This window comes from Malaclemys terrapin, chromosome 6 (assembly GCF_027887155.1).
Source record: "Malaclemys terrapin pileata isolate rMalTer1 chromosome 6, rMalTer1.hap1, whole genome shotgun sequence".
In the NCBI taxonomy this organism is placed as follows: Eukaryota; Metazoa; Chordata; order Testudines; family Emydidae; genus Malaclemys; species Malaclemys terrapin.
Window position 1 is genome coordinate 128,689,577 of NC_071510.1, and position 20,521 is coordinate 128,710,097.

At 49.2% G+C, this 20,521-nt stretch overlaps 1 protein-coding gene across 1 annotated transcript; it reads right to left on the reverse strand.

The window, feature by feature from the left end:
• Positions 1-5,107: 5,107 nt before the first annotated feature.
• On the reverse strand, positions 5,108-20,148 carry AQP3 (aquaporin 3 (Gill blood group)). The gene is made up of 6 exons (XM_054031891.1): positions 19,967-20,148; positions 11,803-11,929; positions 9,954-10,091; positions 9,503-9,621; positions 8,375-8,592; positions 5,108-7,654 (listed from the first exon to the last, which is right to left on the reverse strand). Exons 1-6 carry the CDS (start codon positions 20,072-20,074, stop codon positions 7,486-7,488), a joined length of 879 nt encoding a protein of 292 aa, XP_053887866.1. The 5' UTR covers positions 20,075-20,148; the 3' UTR covers positions 5,108-7,485.
• Between the last annotated feature and the right edge of the window lie 373 nt (positions 20,149-20,521).

Sequence of the window (20,521 nt, forward strand, 5' to 3'; positions counted from 1 at the left end):
CTGCAGTCTGGGACGTGGGTGGTGAATCCAGTGCCTCCCGCCGCCAACCTGGGACCATGGAGGGGTGAGGCCAAGGAGACAAACTCTCCCCAGCCATAGGCCCCTGCCTGGGGGTCCCGGTGAGGGAGCTGGTCACAGGCCAGGCAGTCCTTTCCCTCCCTGTGTGCAGAGCAGGTGCTGGGCCCAGGTGGATCCAGGATGGGGACACTACAGCCAGGACATGGCACGGAAACACAGAGGCCAGAACTGCCGGGAACCAGGAGCAGAGCTGGACCCAGAGCCAGGTGACGTTGGGAGCTGGATACCAGGGCCCCCAAGACACCAGAGCCCCCTGTGGGGAGCAGGAGCTGGACACAGGCAAAGGGGAGGCAGAGACAGAATATCTGTGGGGGGGGAGTCAACCCCTGCTCCCCTGGACCTCCTCCCTGCTCCCCACACTGCCCTCCAATTCCTCCCAACTCCTCGCTGCTGAGCAGGTAAATTATTCCACTTGTCCCCAAGCGTCACCAGCCCCCAGTGACTCTCGCAGAACCATATGGATCTCTGGGCCAGAGCTGGGGAGTTCAACTGCTGGTGCAGGAAGCGGTCTGCAAATGTAGGGTTCAAAGGCCAATCTGGCCTATATGAATTGGTAGGTGCCTCCTGGCCTGCAAGCAGGGAAGGTGGAGAGCAAGAAAATCAGGCCATGGGGAACAGTGGGACAGAAGTAGCAGAGCAATAGAGAGGAAGGATTGTCCACTGGTTAGCACACTAGTCTAGGACCTAGGAAACCCAGGTTCAGTTCCCTGTTCTGCCACAGACTTCCTCTGTGATCTTGGGACCCTTGCTTAGTGACACAAAGATCATTAAAAAAATCTCTGGCTGGGTGCCAAAATACCTTTAAAAATCTGGCCCTCTATTTCCCCATCTGTACAATGGGGATGTTCCGGCACTTCCATCCCTCCAACGGGTGTTTTGAGGAATAATGAAGACTGCGAGGTGCTCCGATACTACAGTGATGGGGGGCCATATACGCACTTCATATAGATAAACTCGTGAAGCATTTCTCCATGATGCTGCAAGGCCTGTGTCATCAGGCTGCTTCCCCTGCGACAGGCCCCGGCACAACTGGTGCTCCTGCCTCAGTTTCCCCTTCATTCATCCGTGGGAAGGAACATGGTCACTCTATGCCCACTTCAAAGGCCCGCCTCGAAGCAGACCATTGTTCACTAATATTAATGTGGGTCAATCTGGAAAGGGCTGCGAGGCCAGGATCATTGGAAACTCAGGCTGGTTTTCTGCAACGTTTGCTCCCTGGACTGCTATGGACATTAATTGTGCTGCCGTTACCCTTGTCATTCTGGGAGACCCAGCTTGGCCTTGGCTTCCCTGGCTCGGGAAGCCATTTACTGGGCACTTGGGTAGACAGGAGAATGGAGCTGCTGAATTCTCCCATGTGTAGCTACAGAAGGAGAGTGGAGTGTGCATTGGGAAGGCTGAAGGGACGGTGGCGGTGCCCCATGACAGGGCTAGAAGCAGTTGGGCAATATTTGACTAGATGCTTGTTGCATTTTGCACAACCCCCGTGGGAGCCGGGTGGGAGAGCATCCCTGACAGACAGGAGGAGGAGGGGCAGAGGCTTTTGGAATGATCTGAACAGCCAGAGAGGCTGCCTCTGCTACATGCTGCAGCTGGCCAACACGACAGCACCCTGGCGGTAGTCAGACCAAAGCTGTTGAAATCCCCTGTGCAGTTGTATTGTAATAGAACACACCACGCTGATTGGACGAGGTCCCCTCTGCAGCACTGTCAGGCTGGATCTCCGTCTCGTGGGCCTCTGGTGCTGTCTCTTCCAAAGCATCTGCCTCAGGGGTTTGCAGAGACCCTGACTGCTTGTGGCAATCTCCTCCTGCCTGGGGCCCTGGTCAGGGGCCACGGAGGACTCTGCAGTGGTGTCCAGAACAGGCTGGGGTTCACTGGCGGCCTCCCTTGCAGAACACCCAGTCCAGCGAGCTCGCCTAGAAGTCTTGTTACTGGCCCTGGCCCTTTATAACTACCGGAGCGCCAGTCCTTTGTCACGGCACTGGCCCATGTCCCAGAAGAGACCCCCACACAAACTTGGTTTGGTTTGATATGGGGATGGTGTGGAGGCCAAAACTATAACTGGTTTCAAAAGAGAATGAGACAAGTTCCTGGAGGGTAGGTCCATCAATGGCTATTAGCCAAGATGGTCAGGGATGCAACCCCAGTCTCTGGGTGTCCCTAAACCTCTGAGTACCAGATGCTGGCACTGGAGAACAGGGAATGGATCATCTGAGGATTGCTCTGTTCTGTTCATTCCTTTGGAAGCATCTGGCAGGGATGTGTGCATAGGCGCCGACTCCGTGGATGCTCTAGGGCTGGAGCACCCACAGGGAAAAATTAGTGGGTGCTCTGCACCCACAGGCAGCCAAGCCCCCCGCCCCGCCTCACCTCCTCCTCCACCTCCTCCCAGATGAATGAATGAGAAGCTAGAAAATTTTGGGGGGAAACTATGTGTGTGCAGAGGAAAGACTATTCATTTTGAAAAAACGCAATGAATCCCAAATAATTTACAAGGGGAGCGTGAAGTCCCTAGAATTGCCCCTGGTTACGGGGTAACACGGCCTAGTGGCCCGAGTCCATGTAATTGCCCCTAGGTACAGGGCAGCACGGCCTAGTGGCCAGAGTCCATATAATTGCCCCTGGGTACAGGGCAGCACGGCCTAGCGGCCGGAGTCCATAGAATTGCCCCTGGGTACAGGGCAGCACGGCCTAGTGACTGGAGCCCGTAGGATTGCCCCTGGTTACATTGCCATAGGGCCTTGCCACTGGCTCAGTGGGGAGATCCTACCAAAACACGCTGAGGTTTACCAGGGGCAAGTTACCAGTCCGTCACCCCCGGGTAGCTTTCTACTGTCTTGAGAGTTGGAGTCTCCCATGAATCTCCAGGTTCTCCGCGGGTCTCCGGGTCCGTTGCTGCCTTGGGCTCCTCCCGCAGCAGGGCTTCATGCTGGCCAGGGGAAGCTTCAGTTCCCAGCAACTTCAAGGGTGGTGGTGGCTGGTCCTCCGCAGGAGCTTTCCGGATAGGTCTCTCCCCTGTGGCTGCCAGCCCAGACTGAGCTGAGTTCCCTCCTTTTATACTCCCAGAGCATTTGGAGCATGCCCAGTACGAGCGGGGCGGGACTTCCGCCGCCTGAGCTACTGGTCTGACGCAGAGGGGCTAGTGCGGGGCGGGGCTGCCCCATCACAGGGAGACAAGCCCTTAGTAGATGCTTGAGCACTCAGCATCCCACCCCCTCAACAACCCTACACGCCTCCATGCGCCTCACACATGCCACTTGATCACCACGCAGTGCCCGGGTCAGCGGAGGGCATCTAGCCAGCTAGATAGTTTCTGTCTCTCCCTAGAGTTGCTCCCCATAGTGTAAGGGCTAGGCCAACAGCAGCCGCAGAAGGATTAGTCAGCCTAGAATAAACTTTTGACGCTCTAGCCACTTAGGGTACATCTACACTGCAACCCCCCACCCATGGCAGCGAGTCTCAGAGCCCGGATCAACTGAGTCAGTCTAGCAACACTCGCACCACCGGGCTACAAATAGCCATGCAGAGGTTTCTGCTTGGGCTCTGAGCCCTACTCCCCTCACTGGGTTTCAGAGCCTGGGCTCCAGGCCGAGTGGGAACGTCTATGCCACTTTTTAGCCTCATAGTGCGAGCCCAAGTCAGGCAAACCAGGCTCTGAGTCTCGTTGCTACAGAGATTTTTTTGCAGTATAGACATCCCTTTAGCCTCCATCGGCCAGGACTCCTTTCCTTCACCAGTTCAGCTGCATCATGTATTCCCCCCACCCTTGCTTTCTCCCCCACATCCATCTGTCCAGCCTAGCTGTACCTCCCTCCCTGCAGAAATACATGTCAGGCCAGCAACCCATCAAATAAGCTCCTCCTTGGCACGTTTCCTCTTCTGATGTTTCAGTTTGCTGTGTGTCACTGCATTTGTAACCTAAAAACATCCTGATTTGGCCACATAGATGCAGCCTGCCTTCCTGAACCTCCCCCCACCCTGCAGTTTCAGTTGGATGCATTATTCTTTGTCACTTCCTGCCCCTAAAATAAATTGAAGTACAACCTCACTGTGTGCAGTTGAACTGCTGCTGTGTTGCTCCCCAGAAGTGGCTGCATGTCAGTGATGGCTAAAATGGTCCCTGTACATGTAGGTCCTGATTCTGATTTTAACTAAGCCAAATTTAACTCCATTTCAGTGGAGTTACTCCAGATTTACACCAGCGCGAGAGAACTGGACCCATAATTTTGCATATCAGCTTGTTAATTCTGTAATTCACTTTGGGAGCCTCTGGAGTAAAGAGTGCTGCATAAAAGGTATCGTATTCACTTTCAAATTGTGGAGACTAGAAGCACCGGTTCATTGCTGTAGCTGGGAGAATTACAAATAGACATCTGATATTCCACTGATCAGTATTAATCTTCATCATACTCTAAACCAGGCTGAAAGTCAGGAAAGGAAAGGTAATACTTGGGTACTTCACTTTCCCAGATTTCATATATTGTAAGGCCAGAAGGGACTCTTACACTCATCCAATCTGACCTCCTGTGTAACCCAGGCCCAGTGATTCCTGCATCTAGTCTGATAACTTGCAGTTTAACTAGAACATCTCTTTCAGAAAGACATCCAGTCTTCACTAAGGGTACGTCTACACTACACTACAGCGGGTAGTGATCGATCTATCAGGGATCGATTTATGGCGTCTAGTGTAGACGCGAATAATCGATCCCCGATCACTCTGCCCTCGACGCCTGTACTCCACCGCGGTGAGAGGCAGAAGTGGAGTCAACGGGGGAGCAGCGGCAGTCCACCCTGTGCTGTGAGGACACGAGGTAAGTCGACCTAAGATATATCGACTTCAGCTATGCTATTCTCGTAGCTGAAGTTGCGTATCTTAGGTTGATTCTCCCCTCTTCCCCACCCCCCTCAGTGTAGACCAGGCCTAAGACTCCAAATGAAGGAGAATCCACCACAACGATTGGCAATCTGATTGTTCCAGTAATTATCCTCACTGTTAAAAAAAAAAAGTGTGTTTTATAATAGTAGATTTTGTTCTTATTTCAAAATAAATTTATTACAAAAGCTTACGAGGACATTTACAGTTGAACAAAGTGGTGAAGAGGTATCTTCAAAAGAACTCATTGTTTTGACATTGAAGTATGAAAGAAGGAAAAAGGACTCTATTTTTGACAGTAACGCACAAACTAAAAGAATAGCTTTCCCAACAATTTTCTTTCCAGGTATCTAACATGAGTGCAAACAGGACTACAACTTGATAGGAATGCCAGCTGCTGTTGAAGGTGCCATCTGAATGTAACATTGCGACTTCCTTTTCCCTCTGTAGTTAATAGTTCTAAAACCGTGTACTAAGATTTTGTGTAGCCTAAACCACTCTCTAATCTGCCATCCTTATAGGGTTGCCATACGGATCTTTGTTGCACATGGAACAGACATCTCTTGACCTGGAATCTGCATATGCACCTAGAATAGGGTTAATCTCTTCCAAATTAGATTGAAATGAGCTGAGATTCAAAGAAAGCTCTGTTTATTTCCTCTACTATAACTGCTCCTCTGATATAAGCAAGAACATGATGCTCTTCATTTCTAAAGGGTGTTCAAAGCCAGCCTCGGTTCATTTCATCCTGTGCTTTTCCTTGTCTTTCAGCAAATCTGTGAACCAATTCCCAGTGCACTCTATGGGTTGGCTTCTTGTTTTTTGTATTAACAAGAGTAGGTTCATGATTTTACATCTGCAAAAGGTCCCTCCCATATCCCTGATCTTTGCATAACCTCACCTTAGCACTCTAAAATACAATTCAGAAGGAAAGGAATACAGCATGAAGGTAGCACTCCGCTACTGTGCCCAGTACAGGTAAATTTCCCTTTCCTTTTACAGATTCTCAAGAGACGAAAGGGGGCGAGAGCACTTTAACAGGCATGTTATTGTCACTGATGCCTTTCCAAGTGTCAACGTTTACTGGAAATGGTTTAAAAATAAACAAAATAAAATTGACACAGTCATTTTACAATCTCAATATCGACACGCACAAAAAAGCACGAAAGAATACAAAGTTTTACTGACTGTAAATATGTACTGCATACGAGAAACCTATTAAAAGGAATTCACGCATTAAAGGAACAGTTATCAAAGGGGTCTCTAATAATATGATGCCTTGGGAATCAGAGAGGGACAATATGCTGTCACTAGTACCAAAGAAGGTCAAATAGAATGGCACAATGGGAACTAGACATTATCTGCCAAGATGGCATCCTGGATCTCAAAGACAATTGAATAACATGATGCCATGAGTATTGGAGTTACAACGTGGCACCATGGGAATTGAGATGCTCTTACATCGTGGTGCCATGGGCATCAAAAATGTTCTAATAACATGGGCGTTGGAATTTCTCTGTTAACATGACTGTACTTTGAAAATGCAATGATAGTATTGGAAAGCAGGTCAGTGACAAGACAGCTCCCTTATGTCACCCTTGAATTAACTCTTCCCTGTCCTGGCATTATGTACATAAAGCTAATGTGAAATTTACCTGAACAAACACAGCCTTAGCGAGAGTCAAGCACCATGTTTTCAATTAAACATGACTATAAGCTTGGAATCCTGTATAAGCCTCTCTAATGAGTAAGAATCGCTAATGCATTCAGGAAGGCAGCTTTCCCAGGCAAGCTTCTGGTGGATTAGTGTTTTCCTAAATCTTGTCTTCAATGACCCAGTGAACGCTGAGGATCAAATATCCACGTGAAGTGGGCTTGTCAAGGTTTTGTCCTAATACAAAATTAAAGTCCGGTGCATTGTTGCTTTCTCTCTATTGTGACGTTATACCCAGGCTAAGCCTGGTTGATGTGGATCTGAATGCTATGCTATTAATGACATGCACTACAGATTTAATGGGCTATGGTCATCCCTAGTGTAACACCATTGACCTTAGTGGAGTTACACCAGGAATGAATTCAACAGCAGACTGCAACCGCCCGCTTCTCTTTTGCATTTAGATATTTTCATTTGTTGATCTCAAAGCCCTTTATAAAGGTGCGTGTGAGGAGGTCTCCTCATCCCCACCCTGCCGATGGAGAAACAAGCTCAGAGAAGGGAAGTGATTTGCCCGAGGTCATGCAGTAAACCAGTAGCAGAGCCGGATTAGAACTCAGGTTGCCTGAGTCAGGTCTGAGCTCTAACCACTTGACTGCACTGCCAACCCCCCTTTACCAGGATAAGACTATACGGTGCCTTTGGCAAAGGCTCATGGGCAAATTTCTAAAGCAAACGCATCAAGGTGTACAAAGAAACTAGGACAGAATATCTCAAGAAGTGGAGTCTCTTGTTGTTCTTGAATCTTTCTCCTTCTTCTCCTTCTCTTCTTTGGTTCCTGCAGTCCTGTGAAAAGTGTCCATATCTGCCAGCCTCCTCAGACTCTTTCCTTATGCTTCACGTTGGCCAACCTGACATTTTCCTGCTCAGTGGATGGGGGAGATGGCTCGTCGTGGCATCCAATCATCAGCTGGTAAACCAGCACTCCAGCAACTGCCCCGAGGAAAGGGGCCATGACCGGGACCCACCACCATTGCATGCCAGTACTGAAAGACACAAGAAAATGAGAGATGAGGAATGGGTAGTGGGACATCAACCAGAATAACCCAAACCCTGGGCATCTCAGAATATTTCCAATGACTTTCAATCGGACAAAGGCTCCTAAGTGCCCGAGGGCCTTTTGAAAATGGGATGTAGGCACCTAAGTCATCTAGGTACTTTTGAAAATGTTCATCCCTGTGCTTGAATGACCCAGAGAACTGGAGCTCTCTCTGGCTTCACTGTCACCCTATCAGAAAGCAGTGACTTCCTAAGAGTGAGCATGAATGCAGCCTTTTCAGAGAGCTGTCAGTGCTGTCCCACCCACGCCAGTAGGGAGAGGACTTTCCCCGGCCCCTGTTATTTCCCCATCGCTTCCATTTGGCAATAGCCACGACAGTCTCCAAACAAGCTTATGTTCAGGGAACAGTTGCCCTTCCCATCTTGCTCCTAGGCCTACTTCTCGATAGCAACGCCAGGGCATAAGCTCTGATCTCTGGAAAGGGCTCTGCTCCGGCTGTTTCTCATTGCTCAGGAAATCTCCAGGGAGATGAATGCCTTTTAGGAATTTTAATGTGACCCAAAGGTGCCTCAAAATGCAGAGACTGCTTAGGTGTTCCTTTCTGATGGCCACTTCCAGAAGTGCTTGGGTGAGTTACTTTTTGGCCACTGTGTGCCTTGATCCCATCAGATCTAGGTAACCCACGCGCCATGGAGAAAACACTTACGAGAATACTTCTGTGCCCCAGCCAGCAATGGAGGTGAAAAGACGAGGCCCGAAGTCCCTGGCTGGGTTGACGGCGTATCCAGAGTTGAAGCCCATAGACGTCCCGATAACCAGGACCACAAAGCCAACAGTGAACGCCTCTAGGCCCCGGGGGATAGGGTTGTTGTAGGGATCCACAATAGCCAAGACGCAAACAATCAAGGATGCCGTGCCAATGAACTAGCAGGAAAAGGAGGGAGAGAGACATGGTTAAGGTTTGATCAGTCTTTTAACAAAGTCATGCAGCTACTGGGTGGAATGCTGCATGTTTAGAACTTATCCTCTGGAGTGACGAACAGGCATAGTGAAGGATGTGATCTCATTAAGCGCAAGGAACACCAAAGGGAATACAAAGTGGGGAATACTACGGCAAAGGGAACATGTCCAGAAAAGAACCCACGCTTAACAATAGCCTCATGGAAACATCTGGAGCAGAGAATGTCTCTTTCTCAGTAAGGCTACATAGGAGTAGAAAGACATTGGGTCTTTGAGTTCCCATGAGTCTAAGGACGCATTCTTAGCAGCTTCAGTGGGAGAGACTGCACTGCAAGGGGGACATTAAATAGTCCTCTAACAGCCTGCAGTGATACCAGCTCAGGCTAGGATCTCACAAGCTAAACAAGGTCAGTCAGGGTTGACACTTAGAAGGAGACCAAGGTACCACAGAGATCCATATTCACGATTCCCCCATGCTACTATTTCTTGCAGGTATGCCCCAGCATAGCGGCACTGTGTGTTGGAAGACGCCACTTTTCTGGAGAGAAATAAAACCAGGGTTCTGCCCTCGTGTGATCATTAAAGGTCCTAGGGCACTTTTTACTAAAGTTGGGTCTTAGCCCTAGTGTCCTGGCCAAATTTTAGTCTGTTTCCATGTGCAGGTCACACTGTGGCCCCCATACCATTAAACCCTCCTGTACCCAGGCATACCCCTGCACTCTGATCCTCATGCTGACCAGTGGATTATTGGGTCCCGACTGGTGAATATCACTGATCTAAATCCCAGGAAACGCAGCATGGTTCCTCTTGAAATTGAGTGAGAGGGCCAGGATTGTCCTGCAAGGTCTGTTACCAGCACCCCCAACTCTCTTACCTGGTCAAAGAATCCATTCAATACATTCAGATGATCAGACGGGTATGTGGCGAAAATGCCAGCGGTGCCATTCGGTCCCAATACAAACAACTGGTTGTTGCCAAAAGCCCATATGGCATCTGGAATGGGAAACAGGGTTGGGTCAGTCAGTCATCGCCTGATTGTTCAACAACACAGCAGAATCCGGGGCAGAGGGTGTTATTTGGGAAGCCTAACAAGTCATCTGGTGAATCAAGTCATCTGCCCCAGGTGAAGACGTTACACGGGGCCCTGCGATTGATTTTGGGAGCTTTGAATGCGGGATCACCCTGGAAAAGCGCAGAAATACTAGGATGGCCAACAACCCAACCACAGGAAAATGCTCCACTTTGGACGAGGAAGATGTTTTTCACAGCGTAAGAGAACAGAGTGAGGAGGGACGGCATAAAAGCCGAGTGGTTTGTTCACTTACCAAAGTACAAGCCAAAGACGATGCCCGCTCCTAGGAAAGCACCGAGGGTTTGTGCCAGGATGTAAACAGGCAGCTTAATCCACGGCTCCCGGGCCATGAGGCACAGAGCAAAAGTTACAGCAGGGTTCAAGTGGCCACCTGGGAAAGAGTTTCTCGTTAGTGCGTTCTGAGTGCAGGATCTGGCCCCAGAATACATGGAAAGGGACCAACACGTTCAGAAAGACGCGCCTGCATTCATGTAAAAAGCGCAGCTGCTGGTGCACTCTGGGACTGTGTGTGTGACAACACCCTCTGGATCAAATTCACCCACCAGAACAGCAGCACAAGACCCATAGGCATTCTAAGCCCCACTGAAACCCTTGAAGGAGGAGCACCTGCTGAAAACCAGGCCAGATATGTGGCCCTGTTCATTGGAAGATATGGGTTAATCCACATGCCCAGAGCTAGGCAATACCTGGTCTTTAGGGAAACACACTGAATAAAGCCCTTGAGGTCGTGCTGCAGGGAACGGGACTGGGGAAAGGATTAGATGCTCTAATAGGCCTTTTTCCATCTCTAATTTCTATGATCCAGTGAGGCTCTCAGCAAGAATAAGTTGCTCTCTCTAAATCTATCTATCTATCTATCTATCTATCTATCTATCTATCTATCTATCCTCCATACACCCCCTCTATCTATCTATCTATCTATCTATCTATCTATCTATCTATCTATCTATCTATCTATCCTCCATACACCCCTTCTATCTATCTATCTATCTATCTATCTATGCCATTGACTTCCAACAGTGATAGTCGTGTCCACTCAGTCGTGTCTCCTGTGCCAGAAGCAGGCATTCAGCAACAGGGTGGGTGGACAGTTGCAAAGAGCAAGAAGTATTGAGAAACAAACGACCAACAAAGGGTTCTATTCTCTCCTCATTGTGGGTTCGTCGGTTGCATGCACACAGAGAAGAAACTATGTTATTAACTATGAATAGGCCCCTACCAAATTCACGGCCACGAAAAACGCATCACAGACCATGAGATCTGGTCTTTTGTGTGCTTTTACCCTATACTATGCTATAAATTTAAAGTGGGAGACCAGTGTTTCTCAAATTGAGGGTCCTGCCCAAAAGGGAGTTGTGGGGGGGTCACAGGGTTATTTTAGGGGGGTTGCAGTATTGCCATCCTTACATCTGCGCTGCCTTCAAAGCTGAGCGGCTGGAGAGCGGCGGCTGTTGGCCGGACACCCAGCTCTGAAGGCAGTGATCCGCCAGCAGAAGCGCAGAAGTAAGGGTGGCAATACCATACCATACCACCATCACTTCTGCGCTGCTGCCTTCAGAGTTGGGTGGCTGGAGAGTGATGGCCGCTGACTGAGGGCCCAGCTCTGCAAGCAGCGGTGCAGTAGTAAAGGTGACAATCCCATACAATGCCATCCTTACTTCTGCGCTGCTGCTGACAACAGCGCTGCCTTCAGAGCTGGGCTCCCGGCCAGCAGCCGCCGCTCTCCAGCTTTCCAGCTCTGAAGGCAGCACCGCCACCTGCAGCAGTGCAGAAGTAAGGGTAGCAGTACCGCAACGCCCACTACAATAACCTTGCGATTCCTCCAAAACTTCTTTTTGGGTCGTGACCCCTACAATTACAACACCGTGAAATTTCAGATTTAAATAGCTGAAATCATGAAATTTATGATTTTCAAAATCCTATGCCCATGAAATTGACTAAAATGGACCGTGAATATAGTAGGGCCCTAACTATGAAGCAATGCTCTTTGACCTTTGGATCCCCAACTGTGCATGGCCGGGAGCTTACGGCAAGAGGGAGCCCTAGGTTTGCAGCAAAGCCGTGAAGTGGAAGCCACGTACCTGACACTTGCCCTGCTATCAGAATTCCAAGCATAACAGCAAAGCCGAAGGCCAGGTTCACAGTCAAGAAGCCTCCGTGGGTTCCTCTACTGAGCACGATCTGAGCGACCGAGCCACAGCCAAACAACTGAAAGAAGAAAAGAACTGATCAAAACTGGCCCAGTGGGTTTTCTTTCAGGAGCGAGAAACTGGCCAAGGACTCCTGAGTGCTTTCCACTTGAGTTCTCCAGCCCAAGTCTGTGACCAACTCCACTATGTGCACTTGTGCTGCAGTACAAAATGGGAAAGGTTGCAGGGAAATTTGCTGGCTTGGGTGGAAAATGCCAGGGAGCAGGGTCATGAATTTGCTAGGGACTTGACCACCTCCATCTTCTGAAGCCTACAAAATACTCTCCCTTTTGGTCTTCAAGATCCTCCATAGGCTTGCCAGTCTTCTCCAAACCCCTCTTTGCTGCCTCTAGCCAATTCCCTGGTCTCTTAAAACACCAGACTCTTTTCTGTCTCCACTTCTCCTTGTTTCTCCAGAGCGGTTGGTACATCCTTCCTCAAGGCTGCTTCCACCAACTCCCTTTCCTGATTATCTGCACCTAGCTGATTCCTTAACCCTTCCCAAAGCCTCCCACTCCAAGATGCATCTCTCCAACCATCAAAATCTTCCCCCCAAGACCTCCAACTTTCAACCATTCTGCCCTGCATCTCTCTTTTCTCCCTTGCCTATCACACCTAGGGACATTATATGATGCATTTAAACCTACTGTCCCTAGCCTGCTGTCCTTCTTTATATGGAACTGAAATCAGTGGACATTTGGGGTCTGGACTGGAAACGGGATCAGTTCATAGTTTGCTGGCATTTACAAAGATGACTATACATGGCTGGAAAACATTGTAAGGACAATACCCTTGATATAAGGAGTTCCCAGCAGCACAGGTGCTGGTATGCAGCTGTCAGCAAGGCAAAGCCTGGATGGTGTAAGAACATTGTCCACCATCAGCTGGTGCTAGTATTAACACAGCAGCTCAAACGCTAGACCCACAAACCTACTTAGGGGGCTTCATGCTGCACATAACACAAACCTGCCTAAGACAACCACAGACATTAAACACTTCAATTCCAGGCACCTCGTAAATTACACCTTGGCTCTGGCATTGCGAGAGGCGCTGTGCCTCGCCTCTTCCTTCCCAGGGCTGGGGACTGGAAAGTATTTGGTGAGCGGGCGGTTATTTGCGCAGGGTGATAATGGCTGTTTGCTTGCAGTGAAGGGAGGAAGGGAGCTGCAGCCCAAGGATGTTTGCTCGGGTCAATCCCTCATTTCCGGCCCATGTCCAAGAGCTCAACGGCTCTCTCTCCTCCTTGTCCCGCTCCACCTCGCTAGCAACCCAGCCCATTTCAGACTATTGCTGGTGTCTGAATCATTCGCTAGTATTTAACCCACGGGGAGAGATCCTGATCTCCGGTGTATCTCCAAGGGCTTCAGTGGAGTTATTCCTGATTTACACTGCAGAACATGAGCTCCGCTCAGCATCAGGCTCTGCTGTTGTGTTGGGCTGCCTCCTTATAATTACACAGAGGACCCAGAGCTTGTATCCTGACTTCCTCCTAAAGTTCAGGGATGCTCAGAGCCAGGGCCTGAAGCCTCTTCCATTACTAGTGACACATGGCTCTTCCCCCTTAGGGCTGAAGGATGCAGCCAGCTGCCAACCCTGGGAGCAAGGTATCAGACCCAGAATCCAACCCATGTAACCTCTCTTCTCCCATACAATTGACAGCTGATGAATGAGTAATAAAATAAGCACCGTGCCCTGCTATCTCCTGCCAAAGATTGGAATGGTCAGATAGACTCCAGGTTGACTCACTAGATGGACTTCCCGCACCTAAGTCCCTCTGAACTAAAGAGCCCAGGTCTCCACCAACACAGACTCAGGTTGCAGATAAGGAAAACAACAAAGGAACCTACAATGGTACTGCGATGAACTGGCTAGGGTGGATGCAGAGCACCCTCTACTGGATGGAATGAGATCTCCTCGTCTGCGCGTCATAGACCCCGCACTGCTCGAAGCAGTTCTCCTTTAGCGCACTGTGCTTTGGGACCAGAAGGCTCTGAGTACCAACCCCACCAAATACTGAGTGAGCAGGACAACTCCCATCTTTTCATGTTCTCTGTATGTGTATATATATCTCCTCACTATATGTTCCATTCTATGCACCCGATGAAGTGGGCTGTAGCCCACGAAAGCTTATGCTCAAATACATTTGTTAGTCTCTAACATGCCACAAGTACTCCAATTGTTTTCTGTGTCCAATGAAGGTAGGACAAGAAGGAACGGGCTTAATCTTCAGCAACATAAGTGGTCATGTAGACCTGCCCTGAGATTAAAAAAACCACACCTTTCTTAGCAGAGAAAGGCCTGAGATGGGAAAGGTCCAGAGCTGACTAAGGAAGGTAGTACAAGACTTTGGCAGGAAACAGAAACGGGTAAATAATACTGGAGAGATTACATAACCGATGGGTTTATAAACAGCTCCGGAGAAGAGTGACTCTGTTTGCACACTCAAGAAGGGAGCCGGGGGGTCGGGCCGGGAGCCGGGCCGCCGGGGGGGTGCGCTGGGCCGCGGGGCCGGGAGGTCGGGCCGGGAGCCGGGCCGCCGGGGGGGTGCGTTGGGCCGCGGGGCCAGGAGCCGGGGGGTCGGGCCGGGAGCCGGGCCGCCGGGGGGGTGCGCTGGGCCGCGGGGCCGGGAGGTCGGGCTGGGAGCCGGGCCGCCGGGGGGGTGCGTTGGGCCGCGGGGCCGGGAGCCGGGGGGTCGGGCCGGGAGCCGGGCCGCCGGGGGGATGCGCTGGGCCACAGGGTCGGGCCGCCGGGGGGGTGCGTTGGGCGGCCGGGAGCTGGGGGGGTGCGCTGGGCTGCCGGGGGCCGGCCGGCAGTGCTGGGCGGGCCGGGGGGGCCAGCCTGGGCCGCGCCTCCTCCCCCCACACACCCCCTTACCTGCCCCGGCTTCCCGCGAATTAAATGTTCGCGGGAAGCAGGGGAGGGGGCGGAGACTTTGGGGAGGGGGCGGAGTTGGGGAGGGGGAGGGGGCGGGGCTGGGGGCGGGGCCAGGGCCCCGTGGAGTGTCCTCCTTTTGGAGGCACAAAATATGGTAACCCTAGGGGAGAGGGATGAGGGAGAGTCTTTCTGCATAAGAGTTGGAATTCATTCCCTGTGCAGAAGCGCAGCCCAAGGCTTATGCACCACTGAAGAACTCAAGAGATAAGACGGTTTAAATGGGGTTTATGTGGTGGGCAGATCTTGGGCTGGCCCCCTGCACAGGGCGTGAATTTCACCCCATATGAGAAAGTTATAACAAATAGCATTGGAAGAGTCTGTCAAGACAGAATGTAGAGGCTACTTTTTTCCCCTCTAAAGCAAGTTCAACCATTCCCCGCTGATTTGTGGTAGAAAGGCAAACGCACGGGACGAAGGGTCAGGAGACCAGAGTGCCCTTTCTAGCTCTGCCACAGACTTCCCACGATGTCTTGGTCAAGTCATTTAAGGCCTGATCCTGCAGCAAGGAAGGAAGACACTGAGTACAGTGGGCACAGGATCAGGCTGTTAATTTGTGCCTCATTTCTCCCATCTGTAAAATGGGGAAATCACACTCCCCTACTTCACTGGATTGGGGATGGCCTCGTTAGTGCTTGTGAAGTGCTTTGAGATCCTCAAATGGAAGGCACTAGAGGGAAGGTGGTGTTATTGCCATTTCATTAAATGACTTCCTTGCCCACAAGACACGCCCACTACAACCACTTTTTCAGCACTGTGGTATTATGACCTGCATGTGATATTTTTGCTGGTGCTCAAAGTTGATTGAATTCACACTTAAGCTTTTAAAACTCTAGCAAAATATTAACATAATGCAAGGGCCATGCTTAGCAAGTCTGAAAGCAAACCAGCCTTTCCAAGTCCTATATAAAGTAAATATGGTGTAACAAACTGCCTAGTATGTCTGACTACTGCTGCCCTGTACTGGATGGAATCAGAACAGCTTAACTATGTTTCATAGGCCCTATACTGCTGACAACTGACGGAGATTCTCCTTTACTTTTATCCCTACAGTCACACTATGAAACTTAGGTTTCCATGGCATGTGGCATAGTTACAACCATGAAGTTCCAATTTGTAACAGTAAAGTCTTTCATCACACCAGTCCTGTTTGAAGAATGACCAATGGAGTCGGATTCAAAACTGCTCTTTGTTCCTTCCTTGTGCCTAAACAACAGTGAAAACCAGCTAATCCACCATGCAAAGTCCGTCAGAGAGCCGAACTATTGTACCAGCCAGATATGAAGGATACAAAGTCTTTTAGCTAGCTCCGGTATTTAAAACAAAGCAGATCTGTAGCAATGTACCAGTTGCAACCCTTTTACATTTAAGCCGGGTGGAAAAAGCTGGGCTGCTGGAATTTTTTTTTTTAATTGGCTGCTACAGTAATAATACAAACAGCCGACTTGTGAAATTCGTTTGATATTTGCATTGCTTAACTATTGCCAGTAGGTGGCGCTTTGGAGCAGGCAAGAAGGAAGGCGAAGTAGGAAAAAAAGATCTTAATAATGTGTTGAACTGCAGAAGCAGTGGGGCGTAAATCGCCCCCTCCTAAAATGAGAAGAGAGGTGGCAGTGACTGGAATCTTTAGGTAAGTTCAACTAATTTCCTCGGCTTCTTTTGCTGCACGATTTCCCTGATTTTCTATGAAGAAGGAACATTTTTGACATGCTTCCCGTACAGTGTTTTTGTACCAGGTACAAAGACATTTGTTGCAGGGTAAGGTGCCTCTCTTGGCGCTGTGATCTTTGTGCCAGCCAAAGGCGAGAGATCTGTTGGGGAGAAACTGGGATCACGCCCAGTGCCTTTGGGTGTCACAAATCTTCCATTACAAAGCGCAGGTCTAATGTTACGTGCACAGTCCTACACCTGTTGAAGTCAATGGAAGTTTGACCTCAGTGAGAACAGGAGCAAACCTTAAGCCGACCCTCAATATTAATCTGCATGTATACTAAACCTGGAGAGATGGGGACAAATCCAGCCAACTCTGAGCCTGATCCTACATCCCTTGCACAGCCAAAACCCCAACTGATGTTAATGAAAGTTATGGGTGCAAACAGAAGCTGGGATTGGGCTCTGTGGAAGGTTAAAAATGACCCTATAAAAATAAACATATTTCACTTACACATGATCACATGCACCACTCCACACACCAGCCGGGTGAGAGTCAGCCTGCTGGGACTCTCATAAGGGCAGCTTAGCTACCCAGGGTGTGCTCCCACCAGACAGCATTGTTCCTCCAGTGGAGACTGCCAGACTCAGAAACGGGTCTGAGTATATTCACAGGAAAAAGGTAGTCAGTGGGCTCAAAGCTGGGGATGGGAAGGTCCATAGGCAGATGCATGTGATCGGTTCCTGTCCCAGGATTAACCAACCCTACCTGCTGCCAGGCTTACATGGAAAGGAAAATATGGGCTAATGTTCTCAGAGATTCTGACTTCAAGCCCTTTTTGTTCCAGTCAGAACCCAGAACAAGGGATGATCTGGGATTGAGAGCAAACTGAAAAAAGCAAGAAGGGAATCATCAATCAGCCTTTCAAAATGGCCCTTTCCTGCCTCTTCTTTGACAGACAGAGATCCCACTGCATTAAATACAGCCTCTAAATACACTTAACGATGTGAGGGGAGAGTGAAGCAGGAAACAGCGTGGGGTGTGGAGCAGAGCAGCCTCCCTGCATTGAATCTCTTTGGAAGGTGCTCCTGGCTCCGAACCCCAGATTCCAATGCAATCCATGACATGTGTGAAGCCCACTCCCACCCCTACAGGCAGAGCCCTGCTATCTATCTTCAGCAGATGTATTTCCAAGAGGAGTTGTAAAAAAAGTGTTTTGTCATTTCCACAAACTCTGTAAGCATGAGTTCAGAGTCTGCCAGCCTGACTCTAAATCCTGCCTTTTCTTTGCTAACCGTTTCTGGAAGCTCTGTCCAAACCACTGACCCATGAATGCCTTGCCTCCTCTGCTCATTAGGGCTAGTAAAACACAACAGGTGATGTGCCTCGGGTTGTTCCCATTGCCACTTTCACCAGCTTTTGCCTAAAGCCCCTAGAAGAACACATGGATTTTCCTGTACAGGAGGGGCCTGATCCAAATCCAAGACACACACACACACACACACACGCACCCCAAATGCCAGGGGATTTTGGATCACGCTCTGAGCAGCTGGAATGAGCTTGATTTTCTTTCCCTGCCAAATAGCACAGGTGATTCACAGAGAGAAACTGCACAATGATTCAGTCAGCTCCTGCCCGTCCTTATTCCAAATAATCCTTTCAAAGCAAAGCATGGCCACTTGTTGCAAGTAGCTATTGCAAAAGCTGGTCTTTCTGCAGATACAACAATTATGCTATGGGAAACATAGCGGCCCCATTAGAGAGGGTAACATTTTACTGTTTCTCTTGAGCAGCGAGATTTACAGAAGATACATCCGCCTCTCTGCCCCTGTTGCTTTTTAAAATACAAGAGGCTGTGTCTTTCCATTTACGGGAGGTGGCTGGAGGTGCACAGAGCTTTTCAAAGCTGCCACCACCCTTAGCTAGTCCAGCTACTGAATAATTTCCGAACCAATTCTGATCTCAACTGATATCAATCCACAGTAGCTCAGCTGAAGTTGATGAAATTGCTGGGGATTTACACCTTGGTAAATGAGATTAGAATCTGATCACATATCTTCAAAGTGATGCACAAACATTAACCAGCCAGTACTAGCAAATTACACCTGTCTGCAGAGTCATCTATATACCTACCTACCATATCTGGAAGGGCCAACATTTTCAAATAGCGCAAGACACCTATATCCATATTTAGCCACTTAAACCATTGTCCTGATTTTCAGAGATGCTGAGTACTAGCAACTACTATGGAATTAGGCCTGGTTCACACTTAGCTCCGTGGAAAATTTCTCCCCTTAAGCACAGTAGTTAGGTTGACTTAACCCCTGATGTAGATGCAACTAGGTGGATGGAAGAATTATTCTGTCAACCTAGGTACTGCCCCTCAGACAGGTGAATTAACCACAGCACTCCGCTGTGCTAGGAAGCATCTGCACTACGGAGGCATAGCTGGAGCACCGGAGCCGTGCCGCTGCGGTGTAGACATACCCTTAGATTGCAGTGGTGGAGCTCAGCTCTCCTCCCTATATCGGGTCACTTATTGATTTGAATGCCCAGCTATAGATTCAGGTTCACAACTTTAGGTACTCAGGTTTGAACCCTTTCACCAAGGCACCTGTGGTCCTGGGGTCTAAGCACTGAATCGTTTGTGTCTATTTACCATTGAGACATATGATGGGGGCCCGCTCCCCAATCCTAGACATGTGGCAAGCAGAGGTAGGCATTCAGCCATCCCGTCAGACTGGGTTAGTATTTTGCAGTGAGCCACAAAACAGCCCTGCTATTCCCCCTCTCACTTGATCCCAGGACAGGCTGCTGAGAACTGTTATTAACACTTTCAACACCAGCACATTTTTAAAATGATGCTTTAAGAAAAACAATCCAAGAAGAGGAACTTTCCCCTTCATGCATCTTCTCTCCTTTAGATGGCTCTTGAAAGGTTCTTTAAAGTTCAGACAGTTTCAGGATCAGAGAAATACAGAGAGGTGTGAGAGCAATTTCCTTCCAGTAATACACTTGCTGTTCACACATGTGCCTCCTTATTGGGTCTACTCTGCTGCTAATACATACAGAAAGTGAAATCTTTCAATACTTCAAAAGATTCATACATCACACCGAATTGGAAGCAACTCTAAAACTGACTGGTTACCAACTTTCATACATCATTTCACACAGACCATCAGGGGTTTACTATTCTAGACCCCGTGAGTCCTCTGGTCAGTTTCATCACTGGTGTAAATTCCAGGGATGAATGTGACTCCTTTGTCATGTCACGTTAGCTTTGCACCCAAATTACTGCAATTAAACAGAACTCAGCCAGCAAGCCGGAATCTTAGCCGGTTCGTGGAATATTCGCCTGGTCCTGAATAAGCACCGTACGATGTAGTATGTTAACGTTTTTATTGCAACTATGCCTTAATAAAAAGGTTTCAAAAAAACCACAACCGTATCGTAAGTAGTAAAAGGCAGACTTACCACCAGAATCAGGGTCCCCAGGCACTCGGCCAGTGCTTGCCTCATTAGTTTGTTTCTGATCCTCAGCATCTCTCCAATTCTAGCGAGAACTTCCTTTTGCCTCCCCATCGTGGCTGAGATTTCCTTCTAGCCCTGCTTTGGCACAGAGGTGACTGGCTAGCTTTCAGCTCTTCAGCCCAGTGTGTAACTCTAATCCTTGCAGCCCTGGGTTTGCTTATAAATAAGTTGAGATATCCCTGAAACACCGCCCCTAAGTAACCACACCCCTCCCACCCTCTCTTTGACTGCAACTTTTTGTTCTCAGCATGGGACTGAGGGGGTGGTTTGCTTGGTTTTTTTAAATTATTATTACTCATATAAGCAGGCTGCAGACGCACGAGTGTCAGGAGCTCTGTAAGGAGACTGAAGGGGGGGGGAGAACAGCGCAGAGACCTCCACATCCTGATTGCATTATTTCCATGCTCTTCCAACAGCACATACAACTGAATCTGCCCCACTCTCAATTCAGATGAGCCAAGAAGTCCCACCTATACAAACACAGCAGCTGAACTTGCA